We start from the raw sequence: 22497 nt of genomic DNA, 5'->3' as shown, positions 1-22497 counted from the left end.
CCTGATGTATATTATGAAATAAGCCGGTTCGCACTACACCCAAGAGACTATCCCATCCCTCTTTCATATCCTTCCTTATCTTCTCCCCCTCCAACTTGTGGGACCTTAACTTTTTGAACCTCCAAATATCGATGAGCAAGTGCTGGTACTACCCTTCAAGAATTACAGAGAAAGACAGAGTTCTTGCTTAGGAGATATATTAATTTATCGATAACGTGTGAAATCATTCCGATGCATGTTCGTACAGTTTCGTATCAAGATGCATTGCCCTAAATGACTAACGAAGGAGGCCCGCAACTATCTGTACTAACAAACACTCTTTAATAGAATATCATTTCAAAATCAAATCCTCTCATTTGTATTAGCATAAATTATTTATCACGCCTGCCAACCACTTAATACTCCCCAGCAGTCCTACATCCCGTGTGCCACAATTATATATACCTTTTCAGTTTCATAGTGTTCACAGCACTTATCTCTCTCCCCCTATCTCCCCCTATCTCTTCTCTCACGGCACACACCCAATAACTATGAAGAGAGAGTTTCTGAGAGTGTGCCTTAACAAGTGGAAGAAAATGAAGAGTCGAGTCATACCTTGTTGTGCCTGTGAGTGTTGCTGTAAATGGGCTTTATGGTCGTCCGTGCATGAAAGAAGATCAATCCCTAGTGATGTCCCAAAGGGGCACCTTGTTGTCTATGTAGGGGAGAATTTCAAGAGATTTGTAATTAAGGTCACGTTACTCAGCCACCCACTCTTCAAAGCATTGCTGGATCAAGCTCGGGAAGAGTACGATTTTGTTTCATATTCAAAACTTTGCATTCCCTGCGACGAGCATCTTTTCCTCAGTGTCCTTCGCTGTGCTAGCTCTCCGAAGAACAAAGAAGCGTGTCTTTGTTTTTGAGAAATCAGACGTCGAGATATTAATTACGGCCATTTTCTTCCTAACAAGTATGCTGATCTGTCATATGTAGCCATAATATGTTGTGAGTAGATGTAGGCACAAGTGTGATTTAGCTCACTTGTGTAAATCAGAATAAGATCTATATATACAGAAGGGTTGCACATTGATGACCAAAGAAACCAGTTCTTTAGAGCCAACAAATAGATACTGAAGTAGCACTAAAAACGTTCGCATTGGCATATTAATGACGAAATATATCATTGGCTTGACGCACTTTGACGTGCTTAAGATCGATATGATAAATATTGCGTTTGTCCAAAAAATTGAACCAGTCAAATATGCAATTAAAATATACTGTTCCCGTGGCAGAGGCCAGGGCAGCAATAGATCTATGAGAGAAGTTTACATGCAAGTCCAGATCGGCGGTGACTGTTGGGGAAGAAAGAATGAAAAAAAATTACCTTTCACGGCCTTTTGGTTAACATCAAGTGTAGAAACACGGAATAATTTGAATAACTTCTGATCTCGCCAGATCAACAGAACACTCCATCCGGAGATGAAATGTTGGGAGTTCCTACAACATCGGAAGGAGCATATGGCAGTTGAGGAGTCTTGAGTGTATTCCAGACGACGACACTACAGAGAGCAAAAAAGCCGATGACAGGGCGTACAATTTTTTGTATCCTTGAATCCATAGGTAGAGGATCGTCACTTGACTTTGAAGGGAGCTAGAAATAATCCGACATCATAGTATTTCAATTACCAAATGATATCTAAAACTACTGAAGTAGATTGGATTAATTTTGTAGCCCAGAAGATAACCTCCAATATTTTTCTCCATTTACAGAGACTTAAATCTAAGAACTAATATTTATGCACTTATAAGTTATCACCCTTCTCACTAGAATTAAAGCTGTTGGTTAGATTTATGTTTAATTTGATTATGCTTTTGAAGGCTATTTAACCGTAGTCAAACTCAAGTACTCAACTAACATTCAGTTTAGATTTGATTGTGATAGATTCATCCGTAAACAGATTATTTGCATCTTGATCAGTGGTCACCGAACTCCTCCAGAAGACCAGAACGCTTTGAGACGACATACAAGCAAAGCGATAAACTTTCCTCAGCCCTAGAAAAAGAATAACGAATTAGAGAGCCAAGCCGCCGTCAAATCAACCATTTTTCCAAAATTAGTAATCTGAAGAAAAGAAATAGATGTCATCTCTGACCAGTGAAGATTAGACTCGGGGAATCAAACGTATTGCTCATCAACAAACATAAAATCGGCCTAAATGTTTTCTTTCAGCCAAAACCTTGCATTACTCACTCCGGACTCCCGCCAATGCAAAATAAGTCTGTCTGGAAGGCAAATCAATCTAGGCAGCAGGGAAGTGATCATGTATAACAAATGTCATTTAGTCTGAACCAGCTCCGCAGTCCATATTTTTGAACGAAAATGCGTAACCCACAACACATGCAGATTAATGTGCTTTTTCCCATTCTAGCGGCTGCAGACTAAATCCACATTTGCCATAACTTGTCCCAATTAACATAGAACATAACACCAAACAGTCCTGTGAGGATGAGGCTACAGTGGCAGTTATAACATAACTCCTTGCCACATTGATATTGAGAATTACATTCTCTCATTTCAAAAAGCATGATTTACAATCATCACCAACAAGAATTGGTTGAACCAATTAAATCATTGCATGAATAATATACACATGATGTATTCTCGTTCAGAATATACACAGCCAGTATGTTGGCCTCCTTGTAAAGTACATAAACTACATTGCTGGTGACAAAATTACATACTGGCAATGATGATCGACAAAGCTGCAAAAGCAAGAAACATTAACCAGCGAAACATCGCAGCAAATTAAGTGCAGTTAAAGCCAGCAAGAAAAATCGTGATCCAGTCACCACCACGTATCATCTATGACCTTCAAGCAAGCCTTCCAACTCTCTCTGCCCAAACCTCCTACCCTGTAGACTGGCATCCTTACACCTGGCCGCAAAGTAAAACATCAGCCAAGCAACCATGAAGTATACCTCCATCGTTGCCTGAAACATCTTGGCAAAAGATCTTCCACAAGCTCGGGCTAAAACCCATCTCACAAATGATCCACAACATATAGCTTCCAAGCATTTAATTTGTATAGCTTGGTTCAACATTGTAGATATCAAATAACAACCTTCCTTCACAATTTCTCTCCCACTCCTCCTAGAGTCCACTATAGAAACCCAGGCATCTACAGAAAATATGAATGCCACAAACGTATCAGTAGAAACCAAGTAAACAAGAACCCGGAAATCTCATTCTCAAACCCTCTAATCCACGGAGACATAACTGAGAATGGCATCAATTTCAATCTAACAAACAGCTTGAAAAAAGAATACTGATCTTCGATTTCACCGAAGTACCAGAGTCCAAGAAGCTGAGTCAAGGCGTCCCTAACGGCCCACCTCATCAGAATGAACCCCGAAAGCCTCTTGAGTCCCAATCTGGTACCATCCCAAATCATACCAGCAATCGAACCAAACCTCCCCAATAGATCGTTAACAACAGCAATGAAAACGATGCCCAAAACCCATGAATATGTAACAAGAAAAACTAAAATCACCCACCCGTAAGCTGCAGACAGAAAACTCACAAGAAAAAACAGCGCCGCAGCATCACGACGACCAATTTCTAATCCCTTTATAAAGAACTGCAAATCGACAGCTCTATCTACTTCCTGACCAGTTCCCAATTCAACCTTTTCATTTTCAGCTTCTTTGTCGTTATCGATATCTTTATCATCAGCAAATGATAAACCTTCTTCTTTGAAGGTGATTCCAGAGCGAACCACTTCCGAAACCCTAATTCCATTATCGATAACAAGATCCGAGAACCCTGATTTCAAGTTAAACGAGCCAAAAACCACAAAACTGCCATTGACAGACGCTTTCTTGTTGGGCCCGAATAAGGAGCGACCATCGTCATCGTCGCTGGAAAAGAAGTCATCGTCTAGAGTTCCGACACGAGTGAGATGAAGAAAAGGGCGACGGCGATGGCGGCGAAAGGCGGCAGACGAAGGATCGTCGGGAGATCGGAAGCGGCGGGAGTCGGTGTTGCCGGCGAGTTCAAGGCGAGAAAGGAGGGCTTTGAGGGAGGGATCGCGGTCAATGAAAGAGGTGACATGGGCAGTGCCGTTCTCAACGACGGTACGGAAGGATAAGATGAGAAGAGAAAGTAAAAGAAAGGTGACGATATTGGAAGAGAAAGAAGAGGCAGCTTCTCTGAGGAGTTGGGCAGTCGATCGCAGGTTCTGCAACCGAGGATGATGGTTCATGGCGGTTCTGCGATTGTCTGCTGCCTTCGAAATCGCGGATGTTGGGTCGAGGTGCTTTTTTCGATTCGCGGTTTTCGTCGGTGGAGAAAGCTATGTGGCTTTGCAGCTGTGAACTTCCAGGTAAGAGAAGGAGGTCTTCACGCGTTGAAGCATATCGTGAAATGGACGCGCGGGGCGATATTGTTGGACGGTTCGGGATAAGATTTGTGATTCATTAAGCGGGTTGAAACTGGAAACTGGAAACTGGAAACCGAATTATTCCACAAATTATCGGGCTATCGCGTCATACCTCCGGAGCTCCCATTTTGTAAAAAAATCTTTGTGGGCCAATCCCCTGAAGATATTTCAGCACCGTACTTTCTCTCGGTTGCCTGGGGGGAAAAAAGGCTATTAACGAGTGTACGTATATGTGACGGAGATCTTTTAAGTAATAGTATTTAATAATATATTTTTATTGTAATTGTGAATTAATTTTTATTTTTATCAGGATGAGGGTGTTATTTTTCATAAAAAAATGATAATAATTTTTTTAAAATATATAAATAATAATTTAATCTTTCAAAATATCATAATTTTTTTAAAATTTTTAATAAATTTATGGTTAAATTTTCCTAAAATGTCATAATTTAGAGATTTCAAGAATGATAAATTCATTAATGAATTTAGATCTCTAAATCTCAAAATACATAATTTATATAAATTTATTAATAATAAAAATAAATTTATATAAATTATTAAATTATCTTTGTTGAAAATAAATTATTCACACCTTTTAAATATTCATAATTTTTTTTATATTCGCAATAATATAATAACAAATAAGAAATTTAACATACGAAGTTACGAATTGCTGTTATATTATTGCAAATATAAAAAAAAATTATGAATATTTAAATAAAATTTATGAATTATTTATTTTCAACAAGAGTAATTTAATAATTTATATGATTTTAGTATCGATAGAAAAATTCTTAGAGATTTTAAAAAAATTATAATATTTTAATTAAATTATTATTTATATCTTTTAAAATAATTTTATTATCTTTTTTTCCTTATTTTCATCTAACTTCTCATTTTTTTGTTTTTATATCAAACAAATTCGTACGAACGAAGACTTAAATCGAGGTCATGTTTCTCCTTTTAATCTTTGATTCTTTTCCCATACTCTTGACATTAAATTTTTCAACAAAAACTGTAATATGAGAGGGAAAGTATATGATTTAATTCAGAATTGCATTATCTTATATGTATCATGCCACTATATATTCCTATCATATTTTTTCTTATAATTCAAGATATCTTATGACTGACAATTATAAGATTAATCTCTTGAGAAATTTCTGTCATATTTCAATGAATAATAATTTAATGCCAAACAATAGATATTTATTTTGGGTCCTACTAGCTCTAATGATATTCTAATAAAGTTAAAATACATTTTTCACAAAAAAGAGTTTATAGACATTTATTTTATTTTGCATAAATTTGCAACTCACCCGTATCGCGCGCCCATGTAATTCTGTATTAAGCCTCTCCTCATTCCATCGAAAAAGACTACAAAATGTTGGCATAGTTTTATTTTCACCAAAAGTAAAGGATGTGCTAACAAAAAAACAGAGAGATGGACTTGGACCTCTAATACTCTACTCTAATAATTTTTTAAATGCTTTGACTTTTAAATTTTTTTATTTCTTTTTATCAATATAATCTAAAACAATTGAGAGCCATTTTGATGTAACACGGGTTGAAATGACGAAATTATGTATTCTTTAGGAATTTTAAAAAATTAAAATTGCAGAGTTTTAATTTTTTTTAAAATAAATCATAAAAAATTTAAAATTTTACCGTTTTATCATCATGAAATATCAAATTGTCTCTCCTTTTATATATAATTTAATAAGTAAAAAAATTAAAATTTAGAGTATTACAATCTGTATTAGAAACCTCAGGAGATAATGCCATGATATATATTTTTTTTATATGAGCATAGAATGTGCTCCCTAACATGGTTAATTCTGCCAGGAAAAAGACTGACATAATTAAAATAATTCTTATATCACCTTAGGATGAGATCTAGATGGTGTCAAGTAATTACACTCTTTGTTGCCCGGGGGGGGGGATTATATAACCTGATTTGCAGTTAAAGTTGATGATTGATAAGAAAAATAAGAAGTTTAGATTTTAGAACAAGCTTTAAAAAAAAAAAAAAAAACAAAAGAAGATCCTGTTAGATAATGTCAAGTCCGAGAAAGGATGACCAAACATCCAACTAAATGCTAGTCAGAAGGGTCCACGCTACCAGCTGGGAGGTCCAAATCTCTCGCTGAAAATTATTGCAGTCATGTGACATTACAATTCTTTCCCTTGTTTGATATCATCTCACCTACTCCAATCTTCTTCCCTGGACTACCTTACATTACATCAGCTACTCTCTGCAACTATATTCCCTGGCCAACGGCTCAAAAATCTCAACCCCAAGAGGCAAGAGCCATGCTAATGATAGCCCTTTAATTCCATGACTACGAATGCAACTATAAATTAAAATACAGCAGTGGCTTCTCAGTGGTCGACAATCAGAGCCTTCGCAGAATGGGGAGTAAGGATTATTCAGTTAAAATCAGGCTTCTCTGGGAATTTACACCCACAACTTTGCATGATAACACTTGCTGCGTAACATCCAGCTCTGATACATTCTTCTATGGCCTTCTCCTGAACAAATTGTGAAAGGAATCCTCCAACAAATGCATCTCCTGCCAACAAAACAACAATGTTATATATTACCTTAATTTTCCCATTTTGGTTGGATGTATGGTCTCCTCGATCCACTCTGAACCATGACAAAAGGAAGATACTTGACAGATAGTCATGCCTTGGCAGGATTGAACTGATATTTCTTTTGCTTTGTTTTTTTTTTTTCCCTCATAATAAACAGTTTATGCACAAAATTGTAGACGCAAACTTTATGCTCCATTGTAACTCCTAAGCAATTGGACAGGTACCTGCTCCGTTTGTATCAACAAGTTTCTCTGTAGGTAATGGTATCACAGGGAACTTTTTCACCATCCCATCCTCAGCAACACACACAGGATCTGCTCCTTGTGTGATCACAGTGATCCTTTTGTGTGTTCCTGATGCCTTCGGCAACTGGGAAATCTTCAGAGCTATCTCCTCCACATTATCAATCTAGTCGATATAAAGAGACCTGACAAGTCAATATCTAAAGCCCGCGAAAGCAGAGATCTGCTAGCAATAGCAAGTCATATTTACCCCCCAGCCATGCACTTTAGAAAATGACCTTGCCTCAGTCTCGTTTCCAAAAACGAAGTCCATATACCTGAATCCAGAAAGGCCATCCCTTATATCAGTATCTAAATTTTATTCACATGAACTCGAATGAGAAAGTTCCTTACGGCAAAACTTTATCCAGTGCATCCTTGAAGAACTCACAAATAAACGAGGCAGAGAGGTTCATCATGAAGACCTGCATACAGAAACAAAATAGAAAAACATCAGAAACAGCTAGTAAGAAGGCATGGCCGATTTCATCTTATCATACCTTGTTATTTGCTGCTGCATGTTCAGCAACTAACTGGATGGAATCTGGGGAGACAGTGAGGAAGAAGCCAGCAATATAGAAATACTTGGCCTTCTCAACTATTAAAGAAAAGATTGCATCATATCAGCTGTTAGTCACCGGGAATTACTTGGAGATGAGAGGAAGGTAAAAAAAAAAAAAAACATGGAGAGACACAGCATGGACAAACAAGGTACCCAAAGCCCAAATTTCCGGTCTCTTCAAATGTTCAGACTTGTAGCAGTTTGCAGCCGCTAAATTGGCAACAAGAGACCTAAATTTAAATCCAAGTGAAGATCACTAAGAAAAGGTAAAAAATATCCGGACTGATCCAATTGTCTTGAAGCCGGAGATATAAGTTCTAGGAAAACAACAATAAGAATAAGTATTTAAGGAGATAAGGGAAAGATCAGATTAATGTCAGACCTTTCACCACCAACTACGCAAACAGCACAAGTTCCAGTGGGCGTGGTTTCATCTATATAATATTGTACCTAATTTTGAATGAATAAGGCAATTTTAAAAAATAGGATTCCAGGGTCCGCGTCAGAGAAACATATTACAAAGAAAGTACGAGACTAGATAAAACCTACATTTACGCCAGCATCTTTTGAGTACTTCGTCATCTCGTGGCCAAATTTATCATTTCCAATGCAACCAATATAAGTTGTTAAACCTGGTGTTTGAAGCATCCACTGCAAGACAAATAGAAAATAACTTTGATCAAGATTCTAGATTCTATTATGAATCATAAAAGTTTAAGTGCATACCTGTGCAACCCTAATTGAATTCTGAGTAGAACCTGCAAATAAGAAATTTTTTGAAAATTCAACAATGTGTACTTAGAATTTTGCTTCGAAGAATGCTTATGACATGACGAGTAAATCAATTTTCTCAATTCCAATGTTAGACCAAATGTATTACCTCCAGCTATGTACTCCACGTTATGTTTTGTGGCCATTTCTTCGTACCTGAGATGATCATGTGCGAAAGATTGGTCCATAGTTCATCTCAGTTAAATTATCTTTTGTCAACACAAATGATTCCAAGGTGATAAAGAAAATGTAGAGCCCAGATTCTGTTGGGAACCAACTGTTCCGAGGATCTATTCCCAGTAGGTCATACACAAGTCCCGCACTATATTCTTCTTTTGCTTGGCAAACGGGTAACATGCTTTAACTTTCACAGAATGACGCAATGAGAAAATTAACCACAAGCTCATTAAGCTAAAACAAATTCACTTTGTTGATTTGCGAACAGACTTGTTAGTAATTTATGTTAATCAATATGCATAACGATAACAAGGCAAACATGTTATTGAAGGGTGACGGTTCCAACAGTAACTAATGCCAAACATAAGCTAGACAATGAACGATATCAGTAAGAACGTGAATTTGTGAACAACCGTAGCGTAGGCATCGAGTGAGATTTCTTACATAGGCTGATGCTTTTCGTCTGCAGGGATTGCGTCGTTCAACTTGAGGTCGTATCTGTCACAAAAAAGCCAGGTCAAATCGTCTAGAAAAGTGAGAAGTGATCCTTGACATTGATTATCAAATACGAATCAATCATGAATTTTTGACAAATCAGATAACCGGAGACCTCGTACACACACGATAGAACAAAGTTTGGAATAGAACTGATCGTCGGATATTAGCCATCCATAAATTTATGAAGCGCAAATCCAGAAATAGTGAAATACCTGACTGTTAGCGCAAGAACCAACAAATTCTGTCAACTTGATATTTTGTGCAAGGCCAAACTAACATTCACCAGAAATCTCTTGTGAGCAAACTAACATAACATGATGAGACTCTGAACTGTTTTTTTATAGACGAAATAACCATGGGAGGCCTTCTCAAATTTAAGGATTCAAGAGCACGAAGTGGGTAAGTGTGAAATGAAGCTCAAAGAGACACGTAGGATTAGATTAACTCAGATTGCAGAACTATTTGATAGTTAAAACAAATAACGTTGCCAGAGAAAATTAAAGGAAGGAAATTACGCAGAGCATGAGAGGCGAAGAAAAGAGAGGGGGGACTAAACGTGCTTACTTTTGCAAGAACTCGGGGTCGACGACGGATGAGATGTCAAGGAGGGGATTGCCCATTCCCAGAAGAATGCCTTGGGACGCCATTGGTGGATGATGGGAGGGTAGAGACAAGCAAAAGCTGCAGGCGCGACTTGGCGGAATTTGGAGCCATCCACTCATTCACAACCTTTTTATTTAATCAATTTCGTATCCATCAGAAGATTCACATGCATCTGCCATTCTCCTTTTGGGAAGTCAAACATCAACACTCCTACCAACTCGCCATTCCCATTAGCGGGTGGATAGAAATCAAATCAAGCATATACACTCCCAAGCGCCCGAGATGGGTAAACTCTGCGGCCTATATATTTTAAAAATCAACAAAAATCTCGTTCCTAAAAAAAAAAAAATTCAACAAAAAGTAACAACGTGAATGAGACATACCTTCAATTTCAACATTTTCATTTTCATGACTAAAATAACGCTTTTAAAAATATTCGTTCATAATATCTTCATATTAACAGTAGAGATTATGGATGAGTGCTAAATTTCTGAAACTTATTGTACTTTTTCTATCTTCACAGTGATACAGAGATTGTTTTAACATTAGCCGCGTAGAGGACCCACCATTTATTCCAGACTGAAGGACGAGTAGAGTTGCTATTCATTCAGAAAGGATAACGCGGGTGAGTGCTTGTATGATAGCATCACTTTCCTCCATACTCTATGTATTCCCTTCGTTAAAAAATATAAAATATTTTTTAAAAAATTAAATATTAAAAAATATAAAATATTTTTAAATTTTTAAGGCATAATTATTACTTTTTTTAAATATCTCTATTGATAATAACTTTATGTTTATTGTAGGGTATTTAATAGGAGTTAATATAAAAAAATAAGGTTAATTTAAAAGTAGATAACTCCTTTATAAAAAGTAAGATTCAATTAAAAATATTTTATATTTTTAAACAGAGGTCGTAAAATATATTGACAGTCACTGTTTGATCTCCTTTTTTTTTTGAAGGTGACAGCAGGGTCCAAATTTTTTTTTCCCCATTTATTATGGTTAAATAACAGAGGGAATGAAAAAAAAGAAATTGATGGACAAAAGTATATTCTTCCATATCAAATTATAACATAATTTTAAAAATATTTTATTGTTCTAAAATATAAGATAATTTGATAAAAGACAAAGTTTCATTAAAAATGCTTTTATAATATTATGTTCAAATGAAAATAGAATTGAAATGATTGTAGTATTGTAACTGTATAGATTTAAAGTTATATTAAATGAAGAGAATTTTTAAAAATTTATATCTTTGTTTTAAAAATTAATTTGTAAAGTGTTATTATTAATTTTTTATATGTATCATCTTGTCCCGATTATCTTATAATTTTGGATAGAGAAAGTAGAAAAGAAGTATAATAGTATAGTGTGCAAATAAATAATATTTTAATAATTATTAAACAATAAAAAAGGTTAATGGGTAACTCTTAATGAAATAACAAAAAGTAAATTTATATGAATAGTAGAAAGATAGATGTTAAGAATTTTAATTACAAAAAATAACAAATTTTATAATTCAATGATTTGTTTTTGCATTTTTAATATGTACAAGGTAATAAATTGTTTTATATTTATATAAAAAATAAATTTTTATATTTTTAACGTGCATACAAGCATACAACATAAAAAAATTATTATTAAAATAATTACTATACATGAGGTATATGAGGTAATAAATTATGAAATGAAATATGGCATTTAACTTATTAATATACACAAGATAAAAATTTAAAATGAACTTACCCCAACAATTTACTGAATGAAATATTTGACTCTCATAAATAATTCATATATTTGTGCCTGATATATTGTTATCTAAATTTTAATCATATTTTAATTTGAGTGGGAAAAAAAATTCTAGAGTAAAATAAATTATTATTTATTTTTTAAGGGATAAAATGACAACTTAACATTGAACTATAGGTTTAAGATCGTTTGAAATTTTAAATTTATTTTTAATATAATGTTTCTTTTAATTTTTTATGAGCAAATTTTTTTTTAAATGGTGCAATTTGACATTTATGATTAATAAAAGTTAATTTTAATTATTAATTGATTAAAAAAATGATAAAATAAACATTAAAAATTGCATAAAAAATCCAAAAGATTACAAAAAATTATTTACCTATTTTAAAATTTTTGAAATCTCTCTCTTTTTTTTGTCATTTTATGATCAATTAACATTTAAAATTAACTTTTATTAATGATAAAATATAAATTACATTGTCTTCAAAATTTAAAAAAAAAATTACACTAAAAATAAGTTTGGAGTTCAAAAAATTTCTTAACTTAAAATTTAAATGTCAATTTATTCTTTTAACCTATATTTAATATGAATAGAATAAAAAATTATAAAATAAAACGAACTATTGGTTAAATTTTAATTTAATGTAGGTGAAAATAATATTTGTGGAATAACAACATATTGTTTATATTTGTAATATGTATGTGGTAACAAAATTTAAAATAATTTATATCAAAATAAAACAAGTTATTTATATTTTTACTGCACATAAAAGTAACAAGATGTATAAAAATAATAATCTGATATTAAAATAACTTATTTTCATAAAAAAATAACTTCAAGAACAAATTTGATTTACATAAATTTGTAAAGAGTGGGTGTATATGATTTTTACCCAATAAAAAATTTTAAAATACAACAATTCACTGTGTTTATTTTAAAGATGTACAAGTTATTAAATTATAAGATGAAATTTATTTACATAGTTAATATGCACAACACTAACAAGAATAAATTGCAAATTACAAATTAGAGAGAATAAATTGAAAATTAATGGACAATGCGCTAACATCCCAGATTACCCTCTAGTGGGAGTATAACCACAAAATTAAGTTTAAAATGACTGTAAAAAACAAATCTTCAGTTTGATGAAATATAACATCATATGGTGCTTTTATTTGGCAACATTATTGACAAAGAATAGCAATTAAGGATAGCCGAGGTTTTCCATCCATGCGATTACATTTTAAGAGTAGAGACCCCATCGCCCTCATTAATGCCATGCAACTGCGTTGGCCCCGAATATTTGAAGCCATGTTTGCCCATCCATTCCTCATCCTTTGAGGCAAGGTAACATAAGCAGGTGAGCTGTTCATTTAAGTTGATGTAATCCTACTCTTCTCAACAGAAAAAACTTGTAAATAAATTAGAACTTGGCTGGGGGAAAAACATTGGGAATGAGTTTCCTTTTTGGTTAACTCACAAATTTAAAGATGATCACAAATTGCTTTTGTAAAGTCAGTTGTTGATGAACTGCCACCAAGGTCAGCAGTTCGGTATTTTCCTTCAGCAATTGTGTTGAGTATGGCATTTTGAATCTGCTCCGCCTTGTCATGGAACTCAAGATGGCGCAACATTGTAACAGCACTCAGCAGCAAAGCAGTTGGATTTGCCAAGTTCTACATAAACCCAAAGAAGATATGAATTAGAAAAATGGCATTATGACCCAGGCTGCATTTGAGGGGAAAATGAATTGACAACTATACGACGACAACAAATCAGAAAATCTAAGCTTCTTCTTGGAAGATCATTAATTTCTGCCTCAATTTCATTATCTAGCCTCAGTCTGCCAGCCAATCTAAGCAACGCACACAAGAAAAGCTATCTTGAAAGAGGAGGACCATATCAATTAACGTAAAACTTCAATAAAAATGTTTTAATAAATCGAGCACATATAGTTTATTACTGCAGCAAAACTTTTCATAGCAGAATACAATACTAGCAGAAAATTGAAGTACACAGATCACAAACGTTTCAAAAGATCTCATTCAAAAAACACCACCACCAAATTTCACTTCATAGTTGTGAAAGTCATGTCCACTACCCCAAGTCTTCAGTAGACCACTAATGCCTCTGATATTGACAGAACTGCAACTCTTCCTTTTCAACTTTCACACACAGGTCGCATTTCACATTTCAGGGACACCAGTTACTTAACATTATTTTTGTAAATATATGCATTCTATGTCAGTTTAAAGGTATTTTATATTACAACTAAACTTGTGAAAAGATTTTAGGCCTCAGATTCCAAAGGGAAATGTTCAGTATCAGCAACCAAAACAATAGTGTTAAAAACAAAACCTATAAGCATAACTTCACCCTTGATCTGGATGATGGCAAAGATCTGTGTCTTAGGCTATTAATTCCTCCAATGCCATCACAAATCAAACACGAGTGGGGGAAAAGCACCCAAAAAATGCAAACTCTACAATAAAAAGGCGAGCAGATTGATTGTTCCAAAAGAAAAAAAAGGTGAAAAGATTGAAGATTGATGAAGATTAGGGAGTGGTTGGAAACAGCTCACCTTTCCAGCAATATCAGGAGCGGAACCATGCACAGCCTCAGCTAGCGCAATACCGCCTTCACCAATGTTGCAGCTGCAGACATTACAAAATTGCATCAAATGGTATTCATAACATTCTACATTTTTTAACAAAAAATGAAAATACCTTGGTGTTAAGCCCAATCCTCCAACCAAACCAGCACAAAGGTCACTGATAATATCACCATAGAGGTTAGGCATCACTAATACATCAAATGAAGCTGGATTCTTCACAAGCTGTAAATGGGCAAGAGCAAGTGTTATTCCTTTTCTGACAAAACAATTCCAAAATGCAATTGTATCACACATCTGATTTGCCAATATTCATATAGGGAGACACCATACCATCATACAACAATTATCAATGACAACTTCCTCATAAGTTATCTCAGGATACTTCTCAGCAACTTCACGGCAACACTGAAAACAATTCAAAATACAAGTTAACGGAAAAAATTGTGGAAGAAAAATTGGAGCCAATTGATTGTACATGCAATTTTATGTATCCGTGAACCTTGAGGAAAAGTCCATCAGTTTTTTGCATAATGTTAGCTTTGTGTATTGCAGACACCCTCTCTCTTCCATGTGTCTTGGCATAATGAAAAGCATACTCAGCCACTCTTAAACTTGCTTGACGTGTAATAATTTTGAGGCTTTCAACTACACCTCTCACAACCTGTCAACAGGAGATGGAGGTTGAAAAGAGTTAATATCAGTCATAAGTTCAATGATAGAATGTGAAATCAATTGCTAGAACTTACCTGATGTTCAAGTCCACTGTACTCCCCTTCTGTATTTTCACGGATAGTGATAAGGTCTACATTATCATAACGAGTTTTGTAGCCAGGAAGACTACAGCAAGGTCGGACGTTGGCATACAAATTAAGTTCTTTCCTAAGAGTAAGGTTTAATGAACGATGACCTTTTCCAATAGGGGTGGCCATTGGTCCTTTCAAACCAACCCTATTTCGCCTTACTGATTCTAAGCTTTCCCATGTTAAAAAACTTTGTGTTCTAGGGTCAATTGCATCCCCAACATAGTGCTCTTCCCATTCTATCGGTACTTCTGCTGCACTAAACACCTGATCATTGCAAATAAAGTTGTTGAAAGAACAATACATTAAATTCACTAAATGAATCAAGTTTTACCAACATACATCAGCAGAAACATACAGAGCAAGAGAGACCAGGCAGACAAAACCACAACTTTTATTAATCAATTTCAGCAACCACAATAACAACAACAATGAGCCTTATCTCACTAAATGGGGTCGGCTATATGGATTGTACAACACCATTATGTTTTATCATTTACCAAGCTTTCAACAACCAAATAAATCAAATTTGCCATTCAATTATAGCAACAACCAAAATCAAATTACCAGAGCACAAAATAGATATCATAATCCATAAACAAGCATTCCCTAGAACTGTTTGGAAGTCTAAAACTTGATCCTGGCCGCAGCAGTTATTCTTATTGCCTCATCCCATATCTTATCTTGGCATCAATAGCTTTATTTCTTACTTCACCATATTGATATTAAAATTCAGATATTCAAAGGATACTCATACTATATAGCTTAAAGATGGTATATGCAGGCCATGCTAAAAACTTGACAAGTCTTGTTCAGAACTTAGCTTTGATATATTTACAAGCATAATATGAAAAGAATCATCCATCTCATATCATATTAACTTGAACCAGATTATAAATATCCCATTTGCAAAACATTGTGGTTGAAAAGGCAATAGTTTCACAATATTTTCAAAGTGCAAACTAGTTACACTCACATGGTGACCTTGAGATTCAGGCGGAACTCAGACAAATGACTTCCTGGAAAAGGTTTCCTATATTTCCTAGTGTTCAGAGCACAAAATAGTTACCCAAAAGAAAAAAATTCATTGTTTAGTGCTGAAAAACATTTTCCAATGCATGGTGTAATAGTCAACTGCAAAATGGTGCCTCGTTTAATTCTTATAAACTTCTCAACAAGGGAGATTCCCTTTCAAGCGAACACAATAAAAAATACATTAAGAGCTTTCCATAAAATTGGATTCATGTTAAGATATTGTCTTCGAGATTTTCTTTTCCTGAAAGTACTTTCTAAGATTTTTTTTCCCCTACGAAAATATTTCCCAGCTCTCCACCTATTTTCCGTAAAAACAGAGGGAGGGTCTGTCAAATAAGCACAAAAACGATGCCCATTTTGAACATAACAGCGTTCTTTGGTGCAGAGAATACTCTTCAAAGAATTGTCCGGACCCCGGATGCAAACAAAACCAGCCAATCGGAAATACAAGATTAAGAAACGTGTGCAACAACAAATCTGAAAGTCCTACATTAAAATAAATTTAAAAGATAAAAACCAGAAACATCGATGGAGAATAGACAGTTTAGCAAATAATCACAAGACTCGACATTGAATTAATGAATTTAAGGCCAAGTTATACCCCGGGCTTCCGTATAATTTGGAGTAAGAGGCATACCGATCAACCAGGGAGCAGCTCCTAATAATTGATTCCGGTACAGTAATCAAAGAGAAAGTGCGAAAAGCTATTATTCAAATCAAAGGTAGAGAACACGGAATTCGAAGTAAGAAATAGTGGCAGGGGAAGAAAAACCTGTTTGACGGAGTCAGCGATTTCGGGACCAATACCGTCGCCAGGGAAAAGAGTGGCTCGGATCGGAGTAGAAACGGAAGAGAAAGCCCTGGGATTTGACGAAGAGAAAACCTGGCTACAGCGCCTCCCAAGAACTCGTCTAAGAAGCTGAGAAGCCATCGTTGACAACGACCACCGATGGAGATGCCAAACTATTTCCGAAAACTCGGAGCTTCCAAGAATCCAAGTGATAAAGCAGGGAACACCAGGCCAAGCCGATCACAATGAGTCACTCCTCCTCAGTACTTTTCTTTCTTCTGTGTTAGGGACCGGGTGCGATGATTACGCCTTCTTGGCGAATTTTTTGGAAGCCCGACCGCAGGCCGCCAGGCCCAATAATAGAGTATACACACAGAACCCACGTACATCGCGTTCGTCTTCCGTGTACTCGTCGGAATAAGAGCGGTGCGACACGGCTTTAGAATTTTTCTTTTCTTAAGCCATACCAACCTTAACTTGATCAATTAGATGCACGAATAGGGAGTAGAGAGTCTGAGTGAATAAACTTTGAGAGCTGCTTTGCTTAAGTTGTTACAAATAAGGGGTGAGGGAATATTTACAGGTCTTCCCCTTTCTCTAGAAAATTCCCACCTCCTTAATGGACGGTTGGGATTGATTCGATCCTACGGTAAACATTCTATCTCTAAAAATATCTACAAGAAATTTCTTGATATTTACAAAGAGAACTCTAGAATGTACAAGAGAAGGATATCCTTAGAATAATGTAGATACCTCAAGTGCTTTTTATACTATTCTAGAGATATTTAGATCTTTTGAGATCATACCAGCATATTTCAAAAAACTCTGATACCTTCTTGATTGTCCTGGATCATTTTCAAAGCTTCTAGAATATTTTAACCTCGTGAGGGTTTTAACTTCATCACAAGTGTCACTCATCTGGATTATCTAAATTTAATTAAGATGATTCAAATTTAAATTATTTTTTAAGACATATCAGTTAGATGATTCTATTTATTTTTATCCTATATTTATAAAAATTATAATTTTTTTAATAAGTTTGCTCATCCCTAATGTACATAGTTTAGATTTAATTTAGATAGTTTAATTTAAATATTCAAAATTTATAATTTTTATAAATTGATTATTCAAATTTACTTTAAGCCGTGTAAATTTAAAAATTACAATTTTTATTTATATAATTACAATATAAAAAATAAAGGTAATCTTCTAACTATTTCAGCTTACTGTTTAAAAAAACTCATTTATTTTTTTAAATTTATTTTATGAGTTTTATTATAGAAAATTACGTTAAAGTCCAACACAATAACATTAATTACTATAAAATTTAATGTAATTAAGCTAAGGAGATTGATAATTGGTTTATCAATTATTAGTTTTGGTTGTAATGAAATATAGTATTTTTTTTTATGTGAGACCTGAATATAATTTCCTTTTTATTATGTTTGTTGAAATTAAAATAAAAAATAAAAAATTAGTTTTTTAAAAGATACCTTAGTAATTTTTTTAAAAAATATTAGTAATTGAAATAATATTTTAAATATATATTTTTGATTAAAATTGTTTTTGCTTTAAGCAAGTAACAGTAATTTGGATTAGTGTTACTTCATGTTAATTGGGTGATTATTGAGAAAATTATGAATTTGTAATATTGTATAATTGTGCAATATTATTATGAATTGTTTAATTATTGTGGGAGGTGTTGGGAGACTTGCTATTGGTTGTTGTATTTATGTGCCACGTGGTACGCCCCTATTGGAGCTCAATAGGTGGTTGTAAGGGCTCGGCTAATCTACCTTTGGCCGGGTAATTTAGTACCGAGTGAGGGCTACGGCTCGAGGTTAATGGAGGGATATAAGGATGGTTGTTGTGTTTATTATAATATTTCTTATATTTGTTGAATTATATTATTTTTAATTCTCACTTAGTAAGCACACACTTAACTGTTTGTATACACTATCATAAATTGGCTTTGGTTACTGGGACTTTTGAGTCTCATTATGTGGTTAACAATTTTCAGGAGAAGAGCCAAGAGTGACACGTGGAGGAGTCCCAGAGGCTTAGTGGTATAGATCCACTGTCTCTTTTGGGTATTTAATTTATGATTTATAATGTGTTATATTGCCAATATTAGGACTTTTTTTGTTTATTGTCAATTATATGAATATATAAATGTAATCATGCCTTTCAAACTATTTCTATTTTTGGTACAATTTGGATGACTGTAATTTTAATATTTGGTTTACTTTGGATTGGTTAAAATGGCATGATTATAAGGCCAAATAACTGGCTTGTGTTGAAAATTGACTAAATTGCTTATTTTACTTGTTGGGAGTATAAGGATGGACAAATGTGATTTAGTTTACTTGTTGGGAGTATAAGGATGGACAAATGTGATTTAGCCTAATGGCATGTGGGAGGTAAAAATTTATCTGAAATGTTATAGTGTGTAAGTTGAAGCCAATTATAAAATATTTATATCGAAATTATTGATATAAAAATGTGTTGGGTGGCTGTAACCCAACTATGGTTGAGTTAAATTATTTAAAAAAAAAAAATTTGGTGTGTTACAATAACTCATTTTGTATCAATCCATTAGTTTGGTTGTAAATGAATTATATAAGTCATAATTTTCTTATGTGAGACCTGAATAACTTCTCCTCTTTATTATGTTTGTTGAACATTTAAAATAAAAAATAAAAAAATTAGTTATTTTAAAAAGATTACCTTGAGTAATTTTTTAAAAAAATATTAAGCAGTAGATGTGAAATAATATTTTAAAATATATTTTTTGATTTTAAATATGATTTTTGCTTTAAGTCAAGTAGATGGCAGTAATTTGGACCAAGCCCGACAGGCCAACCTGAACCCGCCCAAAAATTTAAGCCTGAGCCCAAAAAAAAATAATTTTTTATTATTTTGGCATATTTGAAAAAATTCAGGCCAAGTCCGATCGGGTTCGAGCTTGGCCCAAATATCTGAATAAAAAAATAAAATTTTAAAAGATATATAATATAATAAATATTCATTAGGTTTCAAGTTTTATATCATTTATTTTAAAATACCATATATTTGAGTGTATTATTATAGTTATTTTAAAAAAAAATATTTATATTTTCTATTTTTATTATTTTTAATCAAATAAATATATCAAAATAATAATTAAAATATATTTTAATATTAATTTTATATTTTAAGACTCAATTTTTTATACACCATTTCTCTTGTCCAAAAAATTATATTTTATATTTTTATAGAATAAGATACTTAATTTTAAATTAAAAATAATTTTAAAATAAATTTGGGCATATACGAATTCTTGACTCTACTACTAAACAAATATAATAAATAAAATAATATTTTTAAATAATTATTTAATTATCATCTACGTCAGACTTAGTTAAAAATTAAAAATGAATTAAAGTAATACTCTTTGTATATAGGACTTAAATAATATTAAAAGGTTACAAAAAAATTTTAAAAAATAGTATTTTAACCCATAATTAAATAATTTTATTTTATATAATATAATAATGACTATTTTTTCTTATATTTCTAAAAATAAAAAGTACAGTTTATCTAATAATTATTTAAAATTTTAAACTAATTAAGACAATAAATTTAAATTGGTGATTTAACTGTAGTTGAATTGAGATTAACTTGATCATAATTAAAATAATATGATTCAATTAAAATATATAAATATTTTTATAATCATGATAAGGGCAATATTTAATAAATAAAATATTAATTTATAAGTAAAGAAAACATTATGAATAAATTGGCACATAATACAATAAAACAGTAACAGAGTTACTTAAATACTTAACTATAAAGTTAATAAGTTATTATTTTTTTTATTCCTTTCAAGTTAAAATAATATGTTATGTTTAATAAAATTATTTAAAAATTAAAATTGATTAAAAATAAAAAATATTTTTAAAAAAGTTTCGGGTATTCGAGTCGGCCCGAATAAGCTCGAAACCCGAGGGTGTGTTAGGGTTGGGGTTGGTTATAGGGCTTTTTGAAAGAGTAAGATTTTTTAATTCGACCTAATTGAATCCGACCTAAATAAATTCGATTCGTCTGAATTACCCGCTCTAAAGCCAAGTTATTTGAGCTAAGAGGAGTCATTTTAACTTAAATCCACGGAGGTTTTCTTGCAAAAAAAAAAAAAGGTAGAGAAGGATTTGCTTAAGCACGCCAGGCTTCGGCAAGACGGCAAAAGTGAAAAAAACAAAAAATGAGAAAAACCATAATTAGTGGCCCTAAAAAAATTGAATATGGGGCTATGGGACACTGCCGTTCTACTACACCGTACACACGTTTCTACACAATTACTTTTCTAATTTTTCAGCATTGCCGGTTCCAATCAATTCAAAAGTATCTCAAATGCTTCAATATTTTGTCTAACAAAACTAAAAATGTTTTTCTTCAGCAAATTCGACACAGCACTCTTGGCATGCCACCAATTCATCAAAAAACACTGCAATTTTTCAACAATCAATAGAGTATTAATTTCTAGCAGAACAATATTAAAAGCACACCAGCGTTTTTTTTTTTACCACCTTTTCATCTTATATTTTGTTATAATTTTTTTTTACCATTATAATATCATGTATCCTCTCAGCATGCAAGCCTCACATAGTTATCTATTTTTATTCCTTTATTTCATTTATTTTTAAGTACTTGTATTTAAAAAAACTGTGATAAAGGGCCTCAAGAACGCACCCTTTGTTTACATGTCAGTTAAATTACATCTTTTGATGACACACTCTTCTAACATGTTGGGACAAAACTATCAAATAATATGATACATGAAAATTATAAAAATTTAAAATAATTAAATATTAAATTATTTTTTATAAAAGCAAGAAAGACACCATAAAAATTAAATTAGCTAACTAATAATCAGTAGCAAAGACATCATCAAATTCGAGATCTACGCCTCATCAACCTGCACTTCTTCATCTCGATGTCAATCTATGCTTCTTCGTCCTCCTTCTCTCATCATCAACCTGTCGTTTCTTTTTCCTCCCTCATCATTCAAATCTAATACGGGCTTTTTCTAATTTCACTTGGCTTCCAATTGATCTGTTGTTAATTTGTTGAGAGGAATATTGTCAATTTTGTCTGGAAAAGCTTAAAACATGATGATTATTAATTTGTTCGAGAGAAAATTGTTAATATGGAAAAAAGGGGAGAATTTGAGGAACATGAGTTGAAGTTATTGCCTCTCTCCCCCAATTATGTCTGCAGCTTGATTGGCTTCACTCATATGGGAGAGACGCAGGTAACGATGTTAGGGGCCATGTGTTGCTGAAAAGTCAGAAAAAAGTTAAAGAAAATAAAAAGATTAAAAAATCAAATTGGCTGACCATATACTTTACATGGCAATTTATAACCATTTGACCAAATTAACACTGTTAGCGTTTCAAAAAGTGATGGGTAATATCGGACTTTAAATATTTTAAAATATTATTGTATCTTTTCTAAAATGTTCGGGATGAATTTATATTCTAACCCTTAAAAAATTGACTCCTAATCTCCACCAAAAGAAAAAATCATAAGTATTACAAGATAATTCTCAGAGATGT

At 33.1% G+C, this 22497-nt stretch overlaps 4 protein-coding genes across 11 annotated transcripts; 1 reads left to right on the top strand and 3 right to left on the bottom strand.

Moving 5' to 3' along the window:
- The first annotated feature begins 481 nt into the window (after positions 1 to 481).
- LOC129321777 (indole-3-acetic acid-induced protein ARG7) lies at positions 482 to 1081 on the top strand. Its single transcript, XM_054967675.1, has one exon. The coding sequence runs from the start codon at positions 531 to 533 to the stop codon at positions 900 to 902; it is 372 nt and encodes a 123-aa protein (XP_054823650.1). The 5' UTR covers positions 482 to 530; the 3' UTR covers positions 903 to 1081.
- Positions 1082 to 2567: 1486 nt separating this feature from the next.
- Positions 2568 to 4437, bottom strand: LOC129321769 (uncharacterized). The gene is given in 2 exon segments (XM_054967664.1): positions 2568 to 3191; positions 3194 to 4437. Coding segments are annotated over 2 exon segments (1401 nt in total). The 5' UTR covers positions 4242 to 4437; the 3' UTR covers positions 2568 to 2838.
- A 2009-nt stretch (positions 4438 to 6446) lies between these two features.
- On the bottom strand, positions 6447 to 10178 carry LOC129316126 (adenosine kinase 2-like). 6 transcript variants are annotated; one of them, XM_054960409.1, is made up of 13 exons: positions 9870 to 10177; positions 9518 to 9577; positions 9252 to 9305; positions 8740 to 8994; positions 8586 to 8617; positions 8409 to 8510; positions 8242 to 8309; positions 8013 to 8089; positions 7798 to 7895; positions 7652 to 7722; positions 7509 to 7575; positions 7241 to 7424; positions 6447 to 6991 (listed from the first exon to the last, which is right to left on the bottom strand). In XM_054960409.1, the coding sequence occupies exons 4-13, from the start codon at positions 8816 to 8818 to the stop codon at positions 6849 to 6851; spliced, it is 921 nt and encodes a 306-aa protein (XP_054816384.1). In that variant the 5' UTR covers positions 8819 to 8994; positions 9252 to 9305; positions 9518 to 9577; positions 9870 to 10177; the 3' UTR covers positions 6447 to 6848. The 6 variants fall into 6 exon arrangements, with proteins under 6 accessions (XP_054816384.1, XP_054816410.1, XP_054816375.1 ...); XM_054960435.1 differs by having other exon boundaries at positions 8740 to 8786; positions 9870 to 10176; XM_054960400.1 differs by lacking the exon at positions 9518 to 9577 and having other exon boundaries at positions 8740 to 8786; positions 9870 to 10178.
- Positions 10179 to 12724: 2546 nt separating this feature from the next.
- LOC129289066 (isocitrate dehydrogenase [NAD] catalytic subunit 5, mitochondrial) lies at positions 12725 to 17228 on the bottom strand. 3 transcript variants are annotated; one of them, XM_054925896.1, is made up of 8 exons: positions 16883 to 17228; positions 15022 to 15342; positions 14775 to 14936; positions 14606 to 14680; positions 14388 to 14497; positions 14243 to 14315; positions 13142 to 13337; positions 12725 to 13055 (listed from the first exon to the last, which is right to left on the bottom strand). In XM_054925896.1, the coding sequence occupies exons 1-7, from the start codon at positions 17039 to 17041 to the stop codon at positions 13146 to 13148; spliced, it is 1092 nt and encodes a 363-aa protein (XP_054781871.1). In that variant the 5' UTR covers positions 17042 to 17228; the 3' UTR covers positions 12725 to 13055; positions 13142 to 13145. The 3 variants fall into 3 exon arrangements, with proteins under 3 accessions (XP_054781871.1, XP_054781877.1, XP_054781865.1); XM_054925902.1 differs by having other exon boundaries at positions 12725 to 12996; XM_054925890.1 differs by having other exon boundaries at positions 12725 to 13337; positions 16883 to 17227.
- Between the last annotated feature and the right edge of the window lie 5269 nt (positions 17229 to 22497).

Source organism: Prosopis cineraria, unplaced genomic scaffold (assembly GCF_029017545.1).
Source record: "Prosopis cineraria cultivar Desert tree isolate PC_DT_omini unplaced genomic scaffold, ASM2901754v1 PC1, whole genome shotgun sequence".
NCBI classification, from domain to species: domain Eukaryota; kingdom Viridiplantae; phylum Streptophyta; class Magnoliopsida; order Fabales; family Fabaceae; genus Prosopis; species Prosopis cineraria.
Note: the sequence above shows the minus strand (reverse complement) of the source record. Positions and strands in the feature narration are given on the sequence as shown.

What these genes read in the sequence shown, in the direction of transcription:
- LOC129321777 (XM_054967675.1), top strand. Translation starts at nt 531, where the DNA reads ATGAAGAGAGAGTTTCTGAGAGTGTGCCTTAACAAGTGGAAGAAAATG.
- LOC129316126 (XM_054960400.1), bottom strand. Translation starts at nt 10,027, where the DNA reads ATGAGTGGATGGCTCCAAATTCCGCCAAGTCGCGCCTGCAGCTTTTGC. An exon ending in ATTCAATTAGGGTTGCACAG is followed by an intron (nt 8,511 to 8,585) that starts GTATGCACTTAA and finishes TTTGTCTTGCAG; the next exon opens with TGGATGCTTCAAACACCAGG. An exon ending in TGCGTAGTTGGTGGTGAAAG is followed by an intron (nt 8,090 to 8,241) that starts GTCTGACATTAA and finishes ATTTAAATTTAG; the next exon opens with GTCTCTTGTTGCCAATTTAG.
- LOC129289066 (XM_054925896.1), bottom strand. Translation starts at nt 17,041, where the DNA reads ATGGCTTCTCAGCTTCTTAGACGAGTTCTTGGGAGGCGCTGTAGCCAG. An exon ending in ACAGTGGACTTGAACATCAG is followed by an intron (nt 14,937 to 15,021) that starts GTAAGTTCTAGC and finishes TCCTGTTGACAG; the next exon opens with GTTGTGAGAGGTGTAGTTGA. An exon ending in GGATTGGGCTTAACACCAAG is followed by an intron (nt 14,316 to 14,387) that starts GTATTTTCATTT and finishes TAATGTCTGCAG; the next exon opens with CTGCAACATTGGTGAAGGCG.